Genomic DNA, 25,054 nt, shown 5'->3' with positions numbered 1-25,054 from the left:
TGTATGTCAGAACTTTGTGGACTGAATTCCTATTCATAACATTTTTCTCTGCTTGGGGTTTTGAAATCTCATACCAATTTTTTTTGAAGCTTCACTGACATCATTATATTTTTTAGTAATAGCATGAAAATTTACCTGCTCAAAGAACAGGTTATAAGGCAGAATCTGCAAGCTATAGTAGCAAAAGATATACACATTTCAAACAAAGTTGTACACAAAACACTTCACGAAGGGTTAGTTACTAGCTGCAAATGCTGCTCAGGATTTAGAAAGAGTTGACTTTGAAGATCGTACGATTTTACGGTGTGTTAAAATGAAAGCAAATTTACATTAACAGCGCAAGATGTACACTGGTCACCGTTCATAGCAGCTGAAGAAATATTTCAAACAAAAGTGTAGGAAAGCAAACAATCTGCACGTAATTTCAACTCTGTTGCGCCAACGTGCTTCATTTGCAGTGCTTATCCCAATACATGAACAATATTTGTAAAAAAAGCAACGTTCTATAGTTCGACATGTATTTAAAACGTTATTATCTTGTTATTGTTTATATGCACTTATAATACTCACTTATAAGTAGATGTTTTATCAAAATATTAAAACCAACATAACTGTCATGCTTCAAACAATCAACCTACGTGGAACGTAGAACAGAAAGCAAAAGTGAAACCTCTACATTAACAAAATTTGCATATAACCTGGTAAAGTGTTAAAACCAAATGTCGAACAATTAAAACCTATAAATTTAATGTTTAAGCGCTTTTTGTTGAAAGATATCGTAATCGTTAACCAACTTTATGCACATTGAATCAAAATTAACAACTGTGTAGGATTGCGCATTTGAAAGAAACAAGTCACAACTTCACAAGTGGAATGAAAATTTTTATGTCGTTTTTGAACAAACCGCTAATCTTCGACCGTTTAGGCCTTGACGCTTCGCCTACGAAGAAAATATATTTATCTTGAAAAAGTCTGTACGGTTAAATTACTGAAAGCCTACTATTGCATAGAGTCATACAGTATAAAATAATCTCGTCCTGCTGAACTTTCTTCATGAACTTTCCGTCAGTACATATAGAGCATATATAATATACTTGTTTTATTGGACTATAAAGTCCTACTATACCACAAAACAAACTTTAACTAATAAACCAAGAAGTTGGGGTAACTAATACTTAGATTTTTTTTAATGAATTTGAGGTAAGCGACAGAAATGTATAATTACTTGGAGGAGACGCTATAAACTGGTTCCGCAGTTTGTTCCTCGTTTGCGTCTATTTTGTATTTTTGCTGTTTGTTAGGGTCATATGATAGGTTGTCCGAGCCTTTTTTCACATCGTGGCGTCCGCTTTGTCTAACAAATAAGTTTCTGATTTGTTTCAAGTAAGTTTATGCCAATTAGGACCTAAACCTTTTCTGTTTTAGATTTAAATTTTAGACGTTTTTGAATATTTTTTGTGACATGTTAGTTACTGTTAGTGAACATGCAGTAACCTAATATATGGTTTAAAAAGTGCTGAGCTTTTTCGTTTTGTGGTAAAGCAAATGGTTATCAATTTACGAAAGTATATAAGTCATCAAGAAATATACAGCAAGCTTAGCCGCTAGCTTGATTCAGTTTCATTAAAACAAATATCAGAAATAGTTTTTTAGTTAGGTGCAGTAATTACATCAAGAAGATTTGAAGCTTCACTTTCTTTGTGCATAGCAATATACATTCTGTGAATTGATGATTTTTGTACGACATGCATCTAACAAGGACCAAATTAGTTAAAAAATCAGGGTAGAAATTCTCACTTTTTCCTCCTGATGAAGAAAATGATGATGAGAATGATCAAAAGAAGTGCAACAACGCAGCCAACCACAATTGCAGCAATTTCACCAGGTTCGAGTCCAGAATCTTCAGCTAAAAGTAAAGTATAACGTTAACGATGGAAATCTCGAGATTTGAAGTGTTCTTTGTACGACGCAGCACTTGGCCAACAGCAATCGCCCTGATTGAAATTGTATTACTCTACTTTAGAACTACACACAATTGTGCCGTAGTTATTGCTATTCTGAAAGTTTGTTCATTTTCTGTACCATATTTCAATAAAACAACACGTAGTAGTTTTCAAACTGTGGCAGAAAATTGCAAACCGCCTTTGCGACAATAACCTTAATTCTGGCATTTGCTGCCAAACAATGTTGAGGTTTACTGAATGCTTTCGTTTTCTTTGTTATAATTTGCAACGTGATTAGTTGTTTTTACTGTAACGACCACAGTCAGCACTGTTTGGCATAAATTATAGTTAACATTAAATCGAATAACAAAGTTACTCTGCGCTACAGTGCCTGGCTTTCAAAGCCTGTACCTGTAGCAGTGGAGAATACTGGACCATAGTCAGTTCTCGTAGACTGGCCGCCGCTACTCACGCCTATATAAGAGACCTGGTATTGAGCGCCTGGGATGAGAGGTCCATTGCATTCGGTTGAAGTGGCATCGTTTGAGCAGCTTTCGTCAAAACCTGAAGATAAAGGGATGTAGGTTGACGGACGTGAGATTTCAGAAGGTTAAGGTTAGCATAAAGGTTTACAAAATTATTATCTGAACTTTATAATTAACAGCGTAACAAACTGATTTAACAGCTGTAGTACTTAGGCCAGGGGTGTCAAATTCAATCGCACCAGGGACCAAATCTCAAAACTTATTTAACGCCGCTGGCCGTAAGGATGATAAATGACTGAACGTACATGAATTGGAACAGGCATTGAAACAACACCAAGTGTTTGATGTTTAAAGCTCGGTTTATTATTACCTTACCTTAGCTTACCTACCACGAAGTAGGCTTATTATTGAAAACAAGGCTTTGGGAAAACCAGTGTATTTCACGGAAATTGGGCCGCACAATCAGTTGGAACAACGTGAATTGAAAAATATTCTATTAAGTCTGTGCTGCATTGTTGGATGTTTAAAGAAGCCGCTCTCAAATATGAGCACAAAGTAGACCGATACAATGAATATGTAAAAAATGAATGTACGCAGCTTACGGTATGGCACGCTATATAACTATAAGCTCATACGTAGAAATGCAGTAATAAGATTCTGTCAAACACGAGCGTAGCCTCCTACAGGTAGCCTGCATCAAGAAATGTAAATGAAACCATGCATTTGAAAGTTAAAATTAGAAATTGCATTTAAACGTTTGGCCATATTGAAAGGTGCCGTACTATTAGACTTGCCAAAATTAAACTGAGGCTGCTAAATAAGAGCAGTTTTAGCTGGGCTATTTTTAATAATTCTTCTGTTGCAGCCCAGGTTACAAGCGATAGAATAAATCTATTTATTCTATCGTATGGTGGGGCAACTACTGTGCTACTGTATTGTGCGGTTTGATATAATCTTCTTTTTGGCTTGAAAAAAGTAAGTTATACTGTACAATGATCTCGTGGGCCGGAAATAGTTCAATGTATGAAATAAATACGCCGGCCAAGTTTTATTGTAAAGCGGGCCGGATGTGGCCCGCGGGCCGGGAGTTTGACACATATGACTTAGGCCAAACCAGTGATTTTGTTTCCACGCCACATTATAGTAGCCTGCATACTGATGTCTTTCGCTTTACAAACCTAAAATAAATCCTTGGCGGTCATCCGTCAACTGGCGCTTCCGTCTTAATGACGAAAGACAACTTGCACGACCAACAACATACGGCGGCGTAGGCCTTTGGCCAGCAGCTTCAGAATAGGGAACGGGCTCTGTAAAATATCATAATAGCTTAGTCGGTCGTATTGTAGCTTTCAGATAAGAGGTCGGCTCTGTGAATCAATGTTATGGCTTCTACGATTGTTTTGTTGGAAACGTTGAGTCAATCTTTACTATGTACATATACCGTATACTGTTATACCGATTTTGATCTTATATATTTTTGGGACGGTAACTTTAAGGTAACATGAGTAAAAAAAAAATTTGTACAACGTTATTGTTGTAACCACTTACGGGCTTAGTTTGTATGCATAGGAATTCCACAAAGTTATTGGGGGAGTTTATCAATTATAACAAAGCATAACAGTGATCAACTTGTACTCACCGTTGACGTTGGATGAAGCTTCTTTTACAATGATGACCACCGCCATAATTTCTGTTGGTCTCGTGAAAAGTGATTCCAAACGATTGCAAGGATTTGGGATCATGTAAGCCGTGGTGGGACTTGCGCCGTTTAATTGTTGCTCGCCGGTTGGCGCTACTGGTACCCCTCCGGGTACAATAACTGGTACTGCAAATCAAATCAAGTGTTTGTCGGTGATCAAATAATCATTGGCCAAAGGTTGAAGCTTGTATTGTGCAACGAATAAGGTTTTAACACGTTATTTCATTGTGTTTATAAAAGGTTGTGAGAAAGTTTATCGAATTTTGCTCGCATTATGACAAACAACAGAGAACCATGCAGCGTTTACTTGCGTCTTCTGTTAAGACACCGATCGACATGGGATTTCCGAAACCAGCGTTTGTAGCGGCCAGGACATAAATTCGGTAACTTGTGGACGATTGAAGAGAAGTAAGTTGATAACTTGATGTGGTCGCCGGTAGCTGGATTGGAACACCGGTCGAAGGAGTCGAGATTATGCTGATAGAGGAAGTCCAAAACTAAGGGTTAGTTCTCAAGTTAGACAACGCTTTTAATAATGCTGAACCGCAACTCACTTGTAGTAACGAATTATCCCGTTTAACATAGTTGGTGGTTCCCAGGTAACTGTAATGGAATTATACGTTGTTTCAGTGAAGTCAAGGTTAACAACCCGTCCCGGCACATCTTCATCAGTTTGTACGTTAAATGCTGTACTCGGTCCATCACCGGCACTTGTTCTTGGTACGATCTGGCAAAAAATGTAAAATTTATCCAAAACATACTGACCGACTTTACCAAAAAAATTGAACGTTAATGTACGCTTGTAAAAATACACTCATAGAAATGGACAAACACAAAGCTTAATGAAGTCTACCAACGCTGAAGTAAGCATACAAATATTTGTGGTTAGACTATTCTTAAAGAATGTACAAAACAACAAACTGCACATATACTTGCAAAAAAACTTTCGCTGTCGTCACTTACATTGATAGTGTAGTTTGTGAAAGGTGACAGTGACGGTAAATTTACGGTCTCAGTTGCGGAATTAATTGTATTTGAATCACCTCCAGGAGTAGTATAAGTAACCACGTAGGAGAAAACCCCTGTAACCACTGCTGGTGCAGTTATGGTGGCAATTACGCTGTTTGCTGTTGTGGTGAAGCTTGCACCTTGCACCGGCCCTTCAGGAGCTGATAAAATGAAAATCTATTATATTTCACTATCAAAAAAAAGAAAAACTTATGAATATTTAAAAAGAATTCAACACTGATGAGAGATAATGCTTAAGTTCGAAACAAAGAATAAAAGGCACTTCATAAAAGACAGCCGTTCAGAATTTAAAAGTTTCAAAAAAATTACATATTAAGATAATTTGGAGAGTTTAATTTAGCCTCATTGGAGCATTACATTCTGGAGAAAATTACTTAACGTTAAAATTCTTATTTCGTGATTTACAATTTAGATTATTAGAGATAGAAAGAAAACTGATTCCAAATTGAACTCAACAAAACTCAACTCAACTCAGTGTAGAAGAATCATAAATAGTTAACATAATAATAAGTTAACTTCAGAGTAGCAACTTAAGTCTTGCTTATTAGGCTATTTAACAAAAGATTTATGTTACAGCGAATGATGGTTACCTCCTTCCAGCGTTCGTATGGACTCTGAAACTGGATCTCCGTCTCCGGCAGATGTCCGGGCAACAACTGAGACAGAATAGTCGGTGTAGGCTGATAAGGACGGAATGTCGTATGTTAGACCGTCGTTAACATTTTCCATCCCGTCACCTGGAGTCCAACGTACCCTGTTACGAGAAAGTAGTGTAAGCGTAAGATGTTGGGAGGGAGTTACTGCTAATTTTAACCAATGACTATACCGACTATATTTTAAATAAAATAAACACAAAAATGTATTCACGCGTATCCTGTGATCATGCCGTTCGGTTCGGACGGGAAAGACCACGTGACACGGATACTTGATGACGAGATGGCTTCTAAAGTGGGCGTAATTGACCCCGGGGCAGCTTCCAAAGTCTCGACAGTGACATCAAAGGGAGTAGTTGATCGACCAGCTCCGGTTCTCGCAAAAACCTGTTGTAATCGAAATCACAGAAATCATATAATAAAACAGAAATCACTCGTATGATATTAATTTCAACTGTTTTACTTTTGTTGATACTCGTAGAAGTGCTTGTTTGTTTATTTATGTTAAGGAACTTTTAATGTGGAAAATCGATTACCCTCTGATAGATATTAATAACTCTTATCTCATCGTAATCATCTTAACTTCAAAGCACTAGAATAATCGGAGCTCCGAAATCAGAGTCGAACCCAACCGAACAATATGAAAAATTCTTTCATTTGTGTTCAATATTTTTGCCCAAACAAACTCAAGCTTTCAATTTTATCCGGAAATTTGTTACCAATACACGACTCACTAACTCTACTTTTAACCTAATACGACTGCATCTTTTGCGTGAATATTTCTATTTATGTTGGTGTATGGGTATGAGTAGACTCCCACATCAAAGAGCCCGTTGATTAGGGATTGTTTTGTTGTGGTTCAGTTAACTATAGTAAGTTGACACTCATAAGAATAATGCTTTACCTTTTGATTTACATACAATGGAATTAATTGTTTTCTGAAACGCAATAATTCAAATTCATAACTCATACTTTAAACACGTTAAGTTGTCACAAAATATTTCTTGCTTGTGTTCTATTGTTCTATTGTTTATGTTTCAGTAGTCTATGCAACTCCATGTTAAGGTTATCACTTTTTGACCTCTTCATGGCATTATTACCTCAGGGCTTTTTACCCTTGCACGAGTGTAGGCTAACGTATAAAAGGTCTACCTACAACGGATAAACCTAACCTATATAAGTGTATGTCCTGTTGCGGTTGTTGTTTTAGCCTAGAAAAATTTGCATTACGCTTTTCAATTCATGGCTCGAGTTGCATTTTGTGTGCCACGTAAAGTTTGTCATTTACGTCTTTTCTCCTTGAGGTGAAAAACGTCGTTCGCTTTTAGTGGAAATGTAAGTTTTGGGACTGTTTGTGTGATGTTCGGTGCGCAGGTCATTCAGGGTTTGGTGCATGATCGAGAAGGTCGATGTGTGCAGTTGTTTAACCGGTCAATAAATTAAGTTAAGTTTTGGCTGGTACGACTGGTGTGAATGACCGTTAGCGGTGAAGAAGACCTTCGAAGATTCCAACGTTACAAAGTCACCGTTGCAGTAAAGTTATCACTCACCGTGATTGAGTGATTTGTGTACGGCGTTAAACCGGATAGCGGAACGGTGGTGTCATCACTGGTAACAGTCCGCGTACTTCCACCCATAGGCGTGTACTCGACTTCGTATTGAAGAGCTCCAGTAGTAACAGTCGGGGGAGTGATAGTAAGAGTGATGCTCCTGGCGGCAGGTACGCCTGTGACGTTTGCAACGGTACCGGGAACTAGAAAGACATAAGTTATTTATGAATACTTGACATTGTTTTGATTTCATAAATCAAAATGCACAAGTAGATATTTGTGTAGGCATTTCAAAAACATTCTCTTGTTTTACCGCCTTCTGCAGTTCGAACTGAGACCCTTTCGGATTCTGGCCCTATACCGCCTCCAGTGGTAGCTGTGACAACTATGGAATAAGTCCTGTAAACTCGCAAGCCGGTCAGTGTCTTTTCCCGTGAGTTTGCGGGCGTAGTTTGTGATGGTTCGGCAGGTTCTGAATAACTGTCTGCGTCCTGAAAAAGAAGTAAAGTTATCTATAGAGCATTGAACATGTAAAACTTGGCGTTAATGTTGATGTGAATGTTAATGTTGCATCCATTGCTCCAACCAATAAAGATCATTTTATGTCAAGTTTGTGAACATCTATTAAATTTTGAGCATGTGTTTATGACGTGGACATAGCTAATGTGAAATGACTAAGCAAGTTTGTGAAATGTACGACTCAATAAAAAGCAAAACAAAACGGGCCTAATATCAGCAGCGATTGGATAAAATAGAGTAAAAAGCAGAAAAATATAGTATATGTTGGTCTAGTTTATAAAGATGTCCGGAAACATGAAAGCAATTATCAAACAGTATGAACTTACTGTCTGAACGTAAGTAACTGTATACTCGGTTACTACACCGTTAACAGTCTCCGGAACATTCCAAGTCACTCGTACGATTGTGGGTGACTGCGCAGTTGCTGTCACGTCCCGTGGCTGAGTGGGGACTGAAAAGTAAAGGTGTAATCAAAACGTTAATTTTGTCAGCGCTGCGTGTTGAAAAAAATCCCCGATAACCATGACGGTTCCAATGTTGTTTTATATAAACTAAACCTTAAAACCTGGAAACGTCAATTAGCTTCACCTGCTTGTTGTGACCTGCATACCCTCGTAACGCTTGTAGGCGTACTTGCCGGATTTACGGCTTCGATTGTCACAGTGATGGAAACGCTTTGGTAAGGACTGAGGCCTACAAAAGTCTCGGATGTTGTGCCTATTGAATGGCTGTTAGTTGAACTGCCGTTGCTGACCGTATAACCCTGAAATTATCAAAATAATTGCGCTTTTAAATAAAAGTAATAATAAACAACCTGGCGCACATATTTTTATATGAGAAAAATCATTTTATTTTAATTTTCAAGTTTTATTTTTAACAAGTCGGTCTGCTTTTTAACACTTACCCTGATAACGGACTCGTCATTCGCCCAACGCTCAGTAACGTTCCAAGTAATGGTAACAGAGTCATTGGAAGTTGTTGAACACTCGGCATCGATTTCGACAAGTTCTGCAAAGTTATAAAAAGGATTTCAAGGAATTACTTTGTACTTATAAATTTAAAATGTATAGTCAAATATTTCACGAAACCGTTTCACTCACGTCTCTCGCAAATTTTTCCAGTCCACAAGGAAGGACATGTGCAACTAAAGTCGAAGCTTAAGTCATTGCAAGTTCCATTGTTTAAACAAGGTCTGTCAGTACACTGGGAAGCGTCTTGAAAAAGCGAACGTTAACACAGTGAATGGTTGACGCAATTGTTGTGACTATTATGCTATACAGAAGGCAAACACAAAGTAAATATAATACGTGTTAATCTTTGTCAATATGCAGTATATATAGATTATAACTTAGCATTCTTAACAAATTACTTGTTATGAAGTGTATCTGAAAGCCGGGGGCGCCCACAAAAAGGTCGGGGTCAAATCGGAAGAGCACGACACCATTATTGTCAGAGTTTTCAGTGTATGTAATCGGCTCTATTCTACCAGTCCGGTCTCCATCAAACGTGGTAAACACCCTGTCGAAAATAAGCAACGGTTATAAAGTTCACTTCCAGGCTAAAGAAGACTGTAAAGAGTGCAAAATGTTTACGGGTTGGTGAAGTCTGATCCTTGTATAATATCCAAATGGTCTTGATCCTGTTGAGTGTTAAAGTAATCGAACATTATCTTCACGCCTGCCCGAAAAAAAGTTTCAATAAATTAACCTCTGCGCGGTAAAAAGAAATTGGTTACGATGTCGATTGCCTGAAAAACTTATGCAACCAACCTTCTTTGCCACTGAAATCAACTCGCCAGTAAAGGTCGTTAAATCGGGTGTATTCCTCCGGAAAACTCTCGCTCTGGATAGCGGCTTGGTCGTATTCGCATGTAGTTATGCTGGTTAAATCGTTTGCCTCGCTACAGATGTTACCTGCGTGGGAGTATGTTATACTGGGGCAAGTTCTCTACTTAATAAATAAGGTACTAAATTTATGCGAGAATTTTTCATAAAAACGTTGATTTTGAGACTGTTTGAGAAATCAGGCTGGGAATAGGCCTACCTTACGAATATAGCTGACACTGTACCAACAAATCTTGCGCTAGTATAGAGACAAATTTAAACCTGAACCATAAGCTACAGTATATATTGTGAATTCCATTCTACAAGAATAGCAGCTTATCAAAGAAAAAACAATACCCCACCTGTAAAAGCTGTGACGTTGCTAGACCACTCGCCATAACCGGCCGATGTGGCCGCTCGAATTCTGATTGCATAATTTCTGTAGCGCTGTAGGCCGGTGATCGTATATACTGTTTGGTCGGCATTAATAGTGTAGAACTGTAAATTAAAAGTTTATGATAATCCGTTCTAACAACTTACTTGTTGATCGGTTTTCCTTGTGTTGTAGTAGCTTTTTGCATTTATCTATGCTTCTCTTATCATGTCAATTTTATCTTTGATTGAAATGAAATAAGAGCATGTGAAGACTTTACCGTTTCGTTTGCACAGTCAGGGGGCGGATCACTTATAACGGAAAACCGATTGCAATCTGCTGTGGTTCTGATCACTCCAATTTGATACTGGGTCGTGGTCCCACGCATTGACTCGTCAGGAGCGACCCAGGTGACGATTGTTCGAACCTCGTTGCTTGAGTTGGTTGTAAGATTGGCAGGGATGCGCGGTGCTAAAACATTGATAAGAAATTTCTAAAAAAAATACAACTGAACCTCGTATTTTTAATGCATGAAGCAAATGTGAAGTTTTTTGTAATTTTTATCCGGATTTTTCCAGGGACATATATGGTCCTTAAAGGTGTCAAAACGTCATCTGTATTACACTAGTCTATATATAAGAAACTGTATGTTTATTGAAAACAGTCAGCATCTGGGAACTCAGTAAATAACAGAGGGTAAAGTAAAACACCAAGTTTTGCAACTATAAGTCCGCTATAAACTTGAAGAAGCTCACTGGTCACTCACTGGTTCGGATAAAAAAATAGGGAATAATTAGTCTTTTGTACAATGTGATGATCTCGCGATGAGACTTACCGACTTCAGCAGAGGTAACAGAAAGATCACTGTCGGCTGAGTCAATGCTAAAGTAGTCCGGTGAGAAAAGGGTTCCAGAAGAACCGACGCTTATTGAGATGTTGTAGTTTGTTAAGCCGTTTTCAACCGGTTCAACTCTGATCGGCTTTATGGACAATGTACGATAACATAAGACAGAGGTTTTAATGACCAACAATATGTATTATATTACACGTAATATACCTCAAAACTCGAGAAAGTTATTAGCACGTGATAAATTTTATGATAAACGAATTAAAACGTGTACTGCAAGGGACATAGACGTGAAAACATCTCCCGGTTTTTTGCAAGTTCCCTTAACCTAGAATTTTTAATCTTTCACGTGTCTTGCTTACCATGAATGTTCCATTGACAAGCTCACTGGTCACCGTAATTGTGGAACCGTCGGCGGCAGTCAAGGTAACGTTGTACGTAGAGACGTAATCGAGATTGTTTCTCCAAGCTGGAGTGACGTCAAAGGTTATGAATACGACTCCAGTTTCGGTTGTCGCCATTATGTTTGAGACCACGATTTCAGCTGCATCATAAATAATCTCTTATTAGGTCTTGGAAAGGGTTTTGAGAGAATTACTTGTACATTACTCTATCAACTGTAAGTCGGAGGAACACATTTTCCAAACGAAACAATAAACAGTGAGGAAATGTATGTTTGTGCTGTTGTTTTTAAAGCACCAAATATGGTCGCTTACGCTGGCAGTAAGTTCCATTTCCGGAAAATGAGTCGTTGCACGTGCAGTTGTAGCTACCTCGTGTATTTGAGCACATAGCATTTGCATGGCAGTCATCGGTATTTTGCTCGCATTCATCGATGTCTAGACACAAACCACAAGGTGTTTCATATAACTTCTGTAATTCCCAGACGGATAGAACGCAGCACCAACGTGTAATATAGTAAAATACACTTCATACAATCGTATATATAGATATAAAAAATACGGAAATTAAATCTATGACGAAGTTTACATTACAAGCAGGCATAATTCCTTGTTAAAGTTAGGACAAAATTGCAGGAGACGAGAACTATACATGATACCCGTATCACAATCCTTTCCCGTGAAATTAGCAGGACAGTTACAAGAGAAGTCGAAGGCACCATCCGTGCACATCCCCCCGTTTCGGCAAGGGCGGGACGAGCAGTCGTCGGTATCTAAAGGAACGTACTATGCAGTTTTACCAAGTTTAACAGATCTTCCAGTTTGGAAATTAGGAGGTTGGTGAACATGTTCATATGGACTTAGGTCCACTTTGCCTAAACCAACCTCAGATAAATCTACAAGACAGATACCTAATAATACCTGGTACATATTCTAACACAAATCCGGTGGTGGTATTGGACCGGTCGCTATAGAAAAAAACATAGATTTCGCTGCGTCCTGAGATCGTGTAGGAATTGGTAGTAGAGTTCCATCCATTAGGATTTGTATCATTGGCCGGCTCCCGATTGTTAAATGGAGCTGCCAACGTGCCGGTGATCTAGCAAACAACCGCAAAGTATACTGTTATCTTTGCCTGAATTCAATGGGTCAAACACTTTCTTTTGCAAACGTCTAAAGTAATATTCTTTATGAGTCTCACCACAGCTATGTGTCTGCTTGTGTCTCTGTAATTTGAACTTGACGTGAAAATGATGTAATCTTGCTCTCTTGAAACGTTCAAGTTTCGAAACGTGAATCGTATGGCTGAAATATATTGTAAAAGTCCCAAGTCAACAACAACAACAACATACAAATTAGAGTGTTTTAGAAGATTTTTCTGTCAAAGAACACAATGAAGAGGACTTACCATTCCCTTCAGCCTGGTTCGTCATGTTGACAAACCAGCCAACAACTTCGTTGATCTCATAATCGAAACTACCGTTGTGAAACAGAGGCCATTCAATAATCCCAGGAATCGTGCAATCGGTCGGGTTTTCAATTGTCGAATTGCCAACGCAATAGAAATCTTGCATAATGAAAATAAAAATGCAAAGTTTACGTTAAAAAACACCATATGACAAACGTCACAATGTACTAGCATCAAGTCGCTCTTTAAATCAGCTTTAAAACGAACGAACACTTTTAGCGTTCTGTTCGAAGAGTCCCACCACAATCAGTCGGCATTCCTCTGTACGAAGGAGTGTCACAAATACACTGGAAACTTCCGACCGTGTTGTCACATCTCAGCTCAGTGGAGGAGCAATTGTGATCTCCGGTCATGCACTCGTCAACATCTGCCCGGAAAAGTCAGAATATCTTAGTAATTTGTAATACTGCTATGATCGAGACATTTTTCGAATTGGAAATGGGAATTATAACGATAGAAGAACGCATAGAACTAAGCCCACTGTTCGCATAGAACCCAATCCATGATTTTATACTGCAACATTGACATGGCTCCGCTGTCGTTAGAAACAATACATACGAAATGGTGGCAAGCAAGTGTATTTGGAGTTAGCGGCACTGTAAGGCTAATTTTAAACATTCCACCATGCACACGATAATATAAAGTTTAGAAATGATGCATAGCAGCAAACGTAATCACAAGTTTATCACAATTTGCAAATTTACTTCCTTGAACTCCGCCTTTTCACATACGTACCGCTGCAAGATGTTCCATTCCCTGTGTAGCCTGGATTGCAGTCGCACATAAAACTCCCGTTGTTGTTAGTGCAGTTTGCGTTTGAGTCACACGGCGAGTCAACCACACATTCATCAACATCTGAAAAAAATCGTGTGTCAAGTACTTCAAAACCTATTCAGTGACAAGCATTGTTGCAGGAAATTTGGTAATAAAAGTCTAAATAACAAATCACAATTATCAAATCTCGCCAAATAACAAATATCTTCGAATAAAATTTCGATTAGCGTACGTAGGGTCAATAAACGAAGACCATTGTAATTTTGTACCTTCACAAAAAGTTCCATTTCCAGAATATCCCGAAGCGCATGCGCAACTAAAACTACCTGGAGTATTTGTGCAGGTGGACCCTGTAGCGGCGCAGTCGTTGTCGGATACGTTGTCACATTCATTATTGTCTGTAAGTGGCAAAATGCGTGTTAATAGTCTAATTATAATTAAAAGCACCAATTATGCTGTATAGGTAGAATACGTTATAGAATATAAATTATTAGCGTTAAAAAAACAGTAAAGTGAAATACACCTAAATTCTGAATCCGTATATTCTACGGTGCACTTGCAGATAGATATATATATATATATATCAAGAACTCATACTTTCGTAAAACCAAACTTAAACTTGCCTTTAAAAGATCCATAAATAATAACCTAAGTGTTACCTAAATGGTATAAGCAAAAAAACACTATCAAAACATTTACCTGTGCAAGACGTGCCGTTACCGGAGAAACCAGTGTTGCACATGCAATCGAACGATCCTTCTGTGTCGCTGCATGTGGCGTTGCTGTGGCAGTTGTCCGTATTAGTTGCGCACTCATCAATGTCTAAGTTGGACAATTATTATCAGCAAACAACCGGATTTAATATAAAATTCAACATCAATTCAATTCTATTATGTTCAATTAATTTTAATTTAACTTTCGTCTACTTAATTCTAATGTAGAATAACAACCAGCAAACATGTATCTGATGTTTCTATAACACGGTTAAACTTGCTTTTGTTGAAAGAAAATGAACAGATGCTTATGTACTCAAAACAAAAATTATTGTAATATATGAATGATGCAAATAAATATCTTGGAAGCACTTACTCATGCAAAATGTACCATTGCCTGTGTAACCAGTGTCGCACATGCAATTGAACGATCCGTCTGTGTCGCTGCATGTGGCGTTGCTGTGGCAGTTGTCCGTATTTTCGGCGCACTCATCAATGTCTAAATAGAAAAAAATATTAACCGATCGCAGGATTTGATTAAATATTAAAAATATGAATTTGATCAAAATATAAACATATTGTTTAAAATTTATTTCCGTAAAAAGTTCTTTGTACGTTATCTACTTTACCAGGCATTGCCTGAGAAATATCAATATATTTGAATTGAGAAAATTTTAAGCCAAAAGTTATTACAGCACTTACTCATGCAAGATGTACCATTGCCAGTGTAACCAGTGTCGCACATGCAACTGAACGATCCGTCTGTGTCGCTGCATGTGGCGTTGCTGTGGCAGTTGTCCGTATTTTCGGTGCATTCGTCAATATCTAAATAATGAAATGTACCATTAACGGAATTTTCGTTTAAAAGCAAAACGTATATTGATTTATATGTGAAACAAATAAATAAAAAATAGAAAAGCACTTACCCGAACAAAATGTACCATTGCCAGTGTAACCAGTGTCGCACATGCAATTGAACGATCCGTCTGTGTCGCTGCATGTGGCGTTGCTGTGGCAGTTGTCCGTATTAGTTTCACACTCATCAATGTCTAAACACAAAAAAATATTAACCGATTCCAGGATTTAATGATTAAAAATTAAATGGTACAGAGTTTATGAAACCTTTTGTATTGATTAAGAATATTTTATGTAAAAACACTCTGTACATGAATATAGGTTATCCAGATTGTTTTTGAATATCCCGATTTTACTCGTAAGCAAATGGTATATTATCTTATTTGCAAAAGACATAAATACAAATTATATATAAAAGCACTTACTCATGCAAAATGTACCATTGCCAGTGTAACCATTGTTACACATGCAATTGAACGATCCGTCAGTGTCCATGCATGTGGCGTTGCTGTGGCAGTTGTCCGTATTAGTATCACACTCATCAATGTCTAAATAGAAAAAAATATTAAACGATACCTGGAATAATTCATTACTAAAAGTAAAAGTTTTATGAAACTTTGGTAATTATTTGAGAAAATTTCTCCTTTGAAATTGTTGAATAACTTACAAGTTATCATTCTTTGATGACGCAACAATTTTGTTTTTTATCACAGGAAGTTATACACACACTATGTACGACTGAGTTACCACTCTTATAATTGAGCAAGTTACCACTATATTTAACTGATAACCATAAAACTGTTTTACTTTGAGAACGTCAATATCAATAAAAAATCGTCTAATACGGTTTGGCTTATCTACAAAAGCCTGATTACGATTATAAATTTATAATATACTAAATCGTTTGCAGTCGAATTTCAAACGTATAGTATCTTTCATAGTTTTGTCCAAGCTCCCTACAGTCTCAATAACAGTTCATTTACCAACACAGATGGAAGTAGCGGTGCCATTGTAACCTTCATCGCAAACGCATACAAAGGAACCCGCAGTGTTGGTGCAGTTTGCATTTTCTGCGCAAGGGTTGGTTTCACATTCGTCAATGTCTGCAGTAAATTATGATAAATATAAGTAAAAAATATAACATATAATTCGAAGCTTGTTTAGTATGTACAGTATATCGGTATAAAAACGGTAAGCTAAATCCGGTAAGCTCGCAAAGTAAAACGTGGCGTTCCTTACCGTTACTGCAGTCACTGCCATTGTAACCGGCGCTACAGTTGCATTGGTAGCTATCGAAGCCGTTTCTCACGCAAGCACCTACAGTGGAATTTGCGCAAATGCTCGGGCTGTACGATGAGTCGCATCTGTCGTAGTCTAAAGGAAAATAAGAATCTTACAACTCACTGTATACCGTAGGTCTACTTTTGTTGTTTTACGCATGCACATGAAATAAACGTTAGCTTAGTATATAGAGAGGTGTTTAATTGTATTTACGTTCGTATGTGACAACATTTCAGATTGAGTGAATGTTGTTTTATTGTAAAATGTACAACATCGTTATACCTACATTCAAATGTGGCATTTCTCGCATCTGTGTCATTGGAATTAAAAACTTACCAGCACAGTAGCTGAGATTGAATCCCATGAGTGCAGGGAAATCTCGTTGCGATCCGAAATTGAGGTAAAGTCTTGTGAAGTCTAAGTCAAAAGTCTCGCCTTCCGTTCTATTTATTGACGTCCCCGCAACAAGGTTTCTTATCGTCACTCCTGGAGGAACGCTTGCTTGGCCAGTTATGGAGAAGTTACTGAAAAGATAGCATGTGAGTTTGCTTTCTGAATGCACTGATATATGTACAATTGTCTCAAATTGTTTTTCTATTCTGATTGAACGGTTTTGATGAATTTCGTTTTAAATATTTAATGTTATGAAATCTCCAACCACGTTTTTAGCGGTTATGTATGTCATCATCGCATATGATATGATTCAATTACTGTATAAGATATTTAGTTTGAATGCTTACCGTGAAATTTCATTAACGTTATTGGAAGATTCAGTTTCTACAATCCGGTCTCCGAAATCCAAAAACGCGCCGGAAGGTGTAGTTTCAAATTTATGAATCGTAAAGCGATAAGCTGTGAAAAATATTTTCAAAATTCTTTCTTTTTCATTATTTTACGTACAGAAGAAAAAAACTCAATCAATACCTGTCACTGGTGCACTTAAGGTTATTGCGTTTAAGTCCCAAATTTTGAAGTAATTGGACACCTCGGTAGGGTAATTGTCCGGGTAGCATGGAGAGAAGATATCTCCACATGTCTCATTTAGACTAATTCGTTCAAGTCTTCCCTTGTCGGCACAGTCAAATTCAGCTGGGAAATAACGAGTGGAAAAATGAGATAAAAAATGACAGAGTCGATAAAGTCTGTTATATACGTATTGTTATAAAGAAGATGAAATTTACTTTGAAATTTAAAACAACCTTCCTACTTATAACACTACAAATAGAAAACTACTAAGGCTTTTACACTAAACTGTTTTGAAATTTGATTAAATCAACTTATGCATATTTAGAAAAAGTACTAATATCGTTTACTTTCTAGTAATGTTTAACATATTGAGGATTACACCAATACCTTGACGCTATATATTGAAAAGTTAAAGGGGTTCTGAAACTAACCGCTATGTAGCGCAATAGATTAAGCGCTCTTAAACAAGGCAAGTGACAGTTTAAAGAAATAATACTGCAATGTTACATAGGAGAAAACGTATAGTAGAAGAGCATACTTACAGACATTTTGGTACGCCATAAAATTCTGCGCTTGACATCCAGTCAAGAGGAACGCCGCCGAGCAAAAGACTAAGAGAGACCACACCATATTTGGGTATGCGGCAAGTTCTAACAAGTAACCAGTTGACCGCAAAATATTCTCCTAAATTCGTGGACAAATATGCCTGCAGAAAATAAGTTGTTATTCTCTTTGTTAGTTCAGCACCAAGGTTCTCAGTGGTAACCGTGAAAGAAAGCTGATCGAAGAACTTATAACTTCCTTGCGCGTTGTATTTGTGTTTAATTTAAATTGGTTGATTTTATATGGAGAAATAATACGTGGAGCGACGACAGTTCAACAATTATAATTAATTTTCTCCAATTAATCGCAAATTCTTCTTCGGAAAAAAATGAATTATTTGCTTTCTACAAAGCTTATACTAATAACAATCAAAATATTTTTCTTGTGTATGGCAAGCGCTTTGATAATAAAACAAGGGTTAGCTTTGTCAAGACTATACAAGTTGAATCAAGGAAGTACAACCAACTAGGATTAGTAAACTACTGGTTAGTACCCATGTTGGTTACCAAAACGTTGGAAAAAAGATTTAAGTTTATATTACAACGCAGGAACATTTCCATTGCTGCATGTGAATTATTTTTTAAATTATTCATAACTTATTATTTTTTAAAAGTATAAACATATATAGTCTTACAAACAAATTAAACAGGTTTTGTTGTTTGTAATCTGAACATTCAACTATACTAAAACAACAAATCACCTTAAAATAGTATATTTATAACATCCATTTCCTAACTTAGGTTTCGGCTATAGCTTAGCACCCCTTCCAACACCACACCCACAAATCGAATTTAAGCGAATGTTACTTTCTTATTCTGAGCTACGCGCGGTAGAGCACTAGCGGTTACCTGCACTGTACTTTAAAATATTGAGTATGGCTTATTGTGGAGACGTGCCTCCGGAAAGCCGTAACTTTATGCTGGTATATTGCACTGAATACTTTTCAGGACTATTATTTACAATTTAAGAAATAAACAACTCGTGCTTTCTTTCAAATTATCATAAAACGCCAAATTATTTTAGTAAACCAAAATGTTAAAGTTGGCTTTATAAAATTCTGTCGACCGGCATTATGCCTGCACAAAGCCGCTGCAAATTTCAATAAGCTTTGTTTATTATATTAGACTGTAGCACTTTCAAATTTATAAGTTATGAAACCTGGAATTATCGCAAAACTTCCCACATAAGTCCATAAAATTCAACAAAATTAAACTTTATTTCTGAAAACAGTCTCGATCTCATCTGCGTTAGAAGCAATTGATACTTGGGGTGGGGACAGAAAAAATGTTTCATCGTCACCCCACGACGAGAAAAAGCGCAAGGTGTGGCTTTCAAGCTTAATGTAAAAAATACAATCCGAAGAAGTTACGGTCTGTTGCTAGCTCTTGCCAGTCTTGCGTGGGCTGGCCTAGTTGCTCCGGTACAACGTTATTCCAGGCAAGCTGCAAACTTCATGGATAAAAATTTCTAAAAAATACGCTGTTTTTCAAAAGTGACATATTTATTTCTTTTTTTATGGTATTTCTAAAATCTAGGGTTTATGTGTTTTATTGTGTTATTGTTTTTAAAACATGCGATTATCTTTATTGAGTAATAAAGAGGAAACAAAACAAAGATTTTTATAAAAGCTTCAAATCTTAAAAAAAAAACAAATCGATCTTGACTTATTACTTCAACCAAAAGTGAGACGAATTAAGTGACATCTCAAGAAATATTAATATTTGTCGGATTTATTGAAAAGTTACTCTAATTATATATACAGTAAATTAAAACAAAAAAACAGTTGCTGACAATACTATGCGACATGGGACCCTCCAAGTAACATAAAAAACTTCTAATGAGCACATTTCAAAGCCAGAAGCGTAACATTTCAAGGTAAGGGTTAGGACTTGTCTAAAGAACCATGAGTGACCAAAAGAAAATTTCATGCCTCGTCGGTTTTGCAAAGATTTTCGGATCAATGATCGGTTTAAAGCTCTATGATTTTTAAGCGATGAGTCAGGTTTTGGAAAGATGATGACGACTGACACGCATTCCTGGATGCAATCTAACCTTGTAATCATCTCGTCATTTTATTCTTTTTTCCCGCTGTTTTTATTACTTTCTTGGGCCACGATTGGGTCATCGCAAGTTAGGTTCATGCTCAAGCAAGCAGAAACTTTGTGCCCACCAAGCTCGTGCTTTATATGTGACCTAGTTGTTCGATTATTTCCGCCATTGAGTTGTTTTCAATCCAAAAATATACACGTTTTTATCCTAGTCATTTGGACCGCATTTACGTCGAAACGTAATAACGCCAGGTCTATTCCTGTGTAAAACAGTTGCGAAACACACCAAAGGAAGTTACGTCCACTTTATTGACGCACGCACAGATCATCTTCTAAAACGGAAGGGAGCTCTAAAAATAATTTCTTGGGAATATCAAGTCTTATGAGACATTTCTCCTAATTCTTTGTAAAATCTTGTTCAATAGACAGTGAGCTGATAAGTCTGTTTATAGATGGGCTAGGCTCAAAGGAAACAAAAACAATCCCGTTTTTCTTCAAAGTTTGAACCCATCATCATGTTTCAAATATGTTATTTCAAAATCACATGATTCATAAATGCACACGGCTGGTTAGGTTTTAAATCACAGTACTACTGACGTTTTTTTTATTTCCTATAACCGGTAAGTTTAAGGATGCAAAGAGCTCGGCGCTTACCTAAGCGCCCTTTTAGTTAGCACATAGCGAATGTACACAAATGCTAAAGTTCTCTGAAAAATCAAAAGAAATTTTTAGCAATTGTTGGGAGACTTGGGCTAAACTTTCGTGTAAAGTCTTGTAAAAAAACAAACTGTACTCTGCCGTAAAAAATGACCTTTCCGAAATTTTCTCCGTCGCTATGGCTGACTAACTAAGGCACTTAAAACATTATCTTGCAGTTGAGATAGGCCGATACGAACCCAACCCGAATAGATTCGGCAAATAACGCCTTAACGGAATATTCGGATGAACACGAACACCAACAATGACGAACCCGAATACAATATTACTTATAAATTTACTGACTTTCGTAAAAAATGGTGATCTACTGTCCCAACAAAGCTACACTAGAGTCGACAGCATTACTTACAATGAAGGTCGTTTTCCTAGCAATTTTGCTTTTTCGATCATTTTCTAAATATTATTTTTCGAAAGAAAGCGATTTGTTTATCGATTACGTCATTTTACAAGCAAGACTTGACAACTTTTGGATGAAATTTTATTGTTTGGTTCTAATACGAATAGATTCGGGATTCGTTCGTGCATGTCGACCTTCATGATATTCGAGTTCGCACGAACCCGAATAATCTTCCTCGCTGCACATGCTTATGACTTGTAGTAAACATTTTGAGATCGGCAATCGTTTTGAAAAAAAAAACGTTAATAAAAAGCAATTTCTCAGAATAACTTTACATTTTGATTAAAATTGTGACGCCACTCGAAAAGGTTTATGGAGTGAACTCGATTGTCGCAAGTTGCATAATCTCATGGAAACTAAAATGTTAATTTATTTTACGACTTTCCTTGGTTAGCAGTAAGAACTTTCGACTGGCAGATTATGTGGTACACAACAACTGTATGCGGAATTCATTTTTACAAGTGAACTAAGTTTAGTTTGTTGTCTTTGCGCTATTTTATTCTGCATATCTATTATTACGGTATTAGCTGTCCCTTCATGAGCCTAGCGCTGATGCAATCAATTGTTTAAAAATGTGCTTGTGTGTTCACCAGGCATGAATAAAATTAAACAATAAAATTTCCTCCAAAAGTTGTCAAATCTTGCTTCTAAAGTGACGTAATTGATAAACAAATCGATTTTTTCGAAAAATAATGTTTAAAAAACGATCGAAAAAGCAAGATCTTTAGGAAAACGACCTTCGTTGTAAATAATGCTGATTCTAGTTTAGCATTGTCGGGAAACTAGATCACCATTTTTTACGAAAGTCAGTAAATTTATAAGTAATATTGTATTCGGGTTCGTTAATGTTGGTATTCATGTTCGCCCGAATATTCCATAAAAGCGGTATTCGGCAAATCTAGTCGGGATTGGGTTCGTATCGGCCCATCCGTAGTGTTCACCAACAAAAAAACGCGATTCCGATGTGGTCAAAACTTAAGCGTTAACTACTAAAGATTTGTTCTTTCGGTAACTGTATAGGAAGGTATAGTCTATAGTGGGTCGACAATTTAACCGACGTAAGATAAACTCAGGAAAATTCAATCCAAGAACTACTCAACCCTCAGATGTTGGTTTGGTAAAATCTTCCTGGGTTCAATCTGTATTAAAATTGCTGTTCCGTTTTGTTCGTAACCTTGAAAGTCAGCTTATCTATTCTGAATTCTTAAACTATCGCCAAAGTACATCAACTGTGTTGTGTATCAACAATTTGACGTCACCGACGAATAACCATGATGGTGATTTCCTCGCTACTGTAAGTACATTGCTGGAATGCTGGATATAACCAGGTACTCCACTGGACGTCCGCTACGTTAATCACTAGCAGTAATTGTTCAATATAAAGGTCCGAAGAAACAATGCGTTACACATTTATCTTTAATCATGCTCTTTCAAGTAAAATCACATACTTTTATGTGTCGAGAACTTTACAAAAAATTTGTAACTTTTTCCTCATCTTATGAGATATTCTGTTCAACAAAGAAGGTTTTTTTCTGTTCTAAACCCATTGAGGTCAAGTTAGTTTGCACTCTAAGAATTTCGGGCAAAAAAGATTAGCTTTTCAAACCATCAAGTCACAATAAAAGTCTTCAAACTTTTACTTTTTACTTGGCTTACAAAAACCATTTTTTCTGGAAAGTTTCATGACAGCCTAATTTTCGCTTAAGATAAGCCTATCTACAATGCAAGCTAGAGTAAGAAGACATCTGTAAACTTCAAGTCCTTCCATTGCTAAAAGCCTATTCATTTTGGCTGCTATAGGTAAATATTTAGAAGCCATAGTCCAAGTAGAAATCGGAAAACTGCACAAACAAAAACCAGTTGTAATCTGGACATAAGCGGTTTTTCCCATTATTCGATAAAGGAGTCACGCTGAGCTGCTGTAGTTAGTGGAGTTTGTGTTAGTTAAAACCACTATGGCCTATTATTTGACGTAATCACGCTTTAAAGACCAATGATTTTAATAGGCCGACCATTTACAAAAGGTTTGTCATTTTAAATTGCATTTAAAAAAGAAAACGGTATTCTAATTTGGAAAGGAATAAATTTATCAAAAACAACTGTAATATTTTCTTATCGATTACAATATATTTTGCAAATCCAATTCACGTCATTTATCTCGCATGTTTAATGTATAGGAAGCATGTATAGTGGAAAGTGCTCGCTTTATTATGTACTAACTATGCTTTTGCATAATTTTACCTAAATAACACCAGCTGAAAAGTATGTCAGGCTAACAAATTTGGTATCATTCGAAAAACCATTTTCATTGACCTACATCGTTGATATTTTTTACACAGACTAAGTCCACTGTTCGGTTTACAGTCGCAACCTCGCAAAAAATATAATCAAATGAATCAGATCATTGCTACTACGGGCTTATACGACATTAGTGGGCATGAGTCGTTATTTTACTCTTTAAATTGCCCAGAGACGTGTTGTAACTTGATTGCTCTTTAAATCGGAAACTTGAGCGCACAACATTAGAAATTATAGCGCACAAAATTATCTTACTACGTACAACAAAAGCAAGAAAAACAAATAAATTATGATCAAAAAAAGTTTCTAGTATTAATTTGCATTAACGTGGCTCAACAATTAAATTTGTATAAATCACCATGGAAGTCGTTTAGACTTTAGAATGAAGAAAACAAATGCGAAGACGGTAGAAACATTCTTGTTGCATGCTCCAGTGCATGCTCCAGTGCACTCCAGTTGCATGCTTGGGATTGCAAATCCAAACAACCATGTCCCACCAATCGTTACAAACACACTCACAGAAAAGATAACGTTTTTCCGAATATCAGATATCTGATTACTAGCCTACAACAAAATTACTCAATTAATTTCAACAAAAGATATATTAATTATGGTCGATTTGCTTTTACATTATATATATAGCTATATAAGGGGAGCACGACATATGGCCGCGGGAAAGTGGCCGCGAACAAACTCACCGGGGTCAACTGAACGTGACGTAAATTGACCGCAGACAAACTGACTGTGACATAAACTGGCCGGCGATCAAATTAACCGTCGATAAATTGGCCGGCGATCAAATTAACCGGCGACAAATTGGCCGTCAAAAGGTCAAAATTTTAAACTCGGTAGTATATGATATGTAAAGTAAATATTTGTTTGTAACTATTTCCTTTGTTTTTAACAAAATTGTTTTTTATTTCAATACACATTGAAACGTTTATTGAAATAAACAGAAGTGACTAGATAGTGAATTAGAATTTTGACCTTTTGACGGCCAATTTGTCGTCGGTTAATTTGATCGCCCGCCAATTTATCGACGGTTAATTTGATCGCCGGCCAGTTTATGTCACAGTCAGTTTGTCTGCGGTCAATTTACGTCACGTTCAGTTGACCCCGGTGAGTTTGTTCGCGGCCACTTTCCCGCGGCCATATGTCGTGGAACCCTATATAAGTATATATATACAGTACATAGCACTAGCAGACCTAATTGGCTTATCGCCAATTGCTATAAATAATTAATCAGCACACTTCCGGGTAGACATGTATATTATGTGGCAAGTGTTAATTTTACCTTGGCTCCAATAGACCGTCGCCTACATAGAAGAAATGCGATGGTGGCGATGTAAAGCACCAAGTTGATCGCTAAAAGTATTGCGGCTGGGATTACGTGCAACTAAATCACCAGGTCTCGAGGCAGCCAGCATCTTTATGTAAATGTCGAATTACAAGCATGAATGCCTACGTCTCACAGCCACTTTTGGTCTTACGCTTAGGGGGCCCGAGACGAAGTACAGCGTGACTTGTTTGGTTTTGGTTTATTAAACGTTTCTTAATACATTGTTAAGGCACGTTTAATAAAAGAGAGAAAAAAAAATGATCGTATAAACAG

At 37.0% G+C, this 25,054-nt stretch overlaps 1 protein-coding gene across 2 annotated transcripts; it reads right to left on the bottom strand.

Annotated features, from left to right (window-relative positions):
* Positions 1-41: 41 nt before the first annotated feature.
* LOC143462746 (uncharacterized) lies at positions 42-18,080 on the bottom strand. 2 transcript variants are annotated; one of them, XM_076961003.1, is made up of 43 exons: positions 17,922-18,080; positions 17,338-17,502; positions 17,154-17,265; positions 16,750-16,937; positions 16,372-16,506; positions 16,116-16,235; positions 15,558-15,680; positions 15,204-15,326; positions 14,980-15,102; positions 14,654-14,776; positions 14,264-14,386; positions 13,834-13,962; positions 13,526-13,645; positions 13,032-13,157; positions 12,731-12,889; positions 12,524-12,627; positions 12,244-12,421; positions 11,982-12,095; positions 11,638-11,760; positions 11,284-11,465; positions 10,910-11,054; positions 10,355-10,545; positions 10,064-10,199; positions 9,648-9,791; positions 9,471-9,555; positions 9,248-9,396; positions 8,979-9,092; positions 8,783-8,886; positions 8,467-8,641; positions 8,205-8,329; positions 7,673-7,850; positions 7,360-7,562; positions 6,024-6,196; positions 5,747-5,910; positions 5,091-5,296; positions 4,682-4,854; positions 4,435-4,604; positions 4,068-4,253; positions 3,607-3,735; positions 2,355-2,507; positions 1,798-1,906; positions 1,226-1,354; positions 59-940 (listed from the first exon to the last, which is right to left on the bottom strand). In XM_076961003.1, exons 1-43 carry the CDS (start codon positions 18,007-18,009, stop codon positions 922-924), a joined length of 6,018 nt encoding a protein of 2,005 aa, XP_076817118.1. In that variant the 5' UTR covers positions 18,010-18,080; the 3' UTR covers positions 59-921. The 2 variants fall into 2 exon arrangements, with proteins under 2 accessions (XP_076817119.1, XP_076817118.1); XM_076961004.1 differs by lacking the exon at positions 1,226-1,354 and having other exon boundaries at positions 42-940.
* Between the last annotated feature and the right edge of the window lie 6,974 nt (positions 18,081-25,054).

The sequence above is a fragment of the Clavelina lepadiformis genome, chromosome 6 (genome assembly GCF_947623445.1).
Source record: "Clavelina lepadiformis chromosome 6, kaClaLepa1.1, whole genome shotgun sequence".
Taxonomy (NCBI): domain Eukaryota; kingdom Metazoa; phylum Chordata; class Ascidiacea; order Aplousobranchia; family Clavelinidae; genus Clavelina; species Clavelina lepadiformis.
The sequence above is the reverse complement of the archived record's forward strand: the minus strand, read 5'-3'. Positions and strand labels throughout refer to the sequence as shown.

Coding starts and splice junctions, on each gene's coding strand:
- LOC143462746 (XM_076961003.1), bottom strand. CDS start 18,009: ATGGTGTGGTCTCTCTTAGTCTTTTGCTCGGCGGCGTTCCTCTTGACT. Junction 15,327..15,557: donor CAATGGTACATTTTGCATGA/GTAAGTGCTTTT, acceptor TTTTGTGTTTAG/ACATTGATGAGTGTGAAACT. Junction 13,646..13,833: donor AAATGGAACTTTTTGTGAAG/GTACAAAATTAC, acceptor GATTTTTTTCAG/ATGTTGATGAATGTGTGGTT.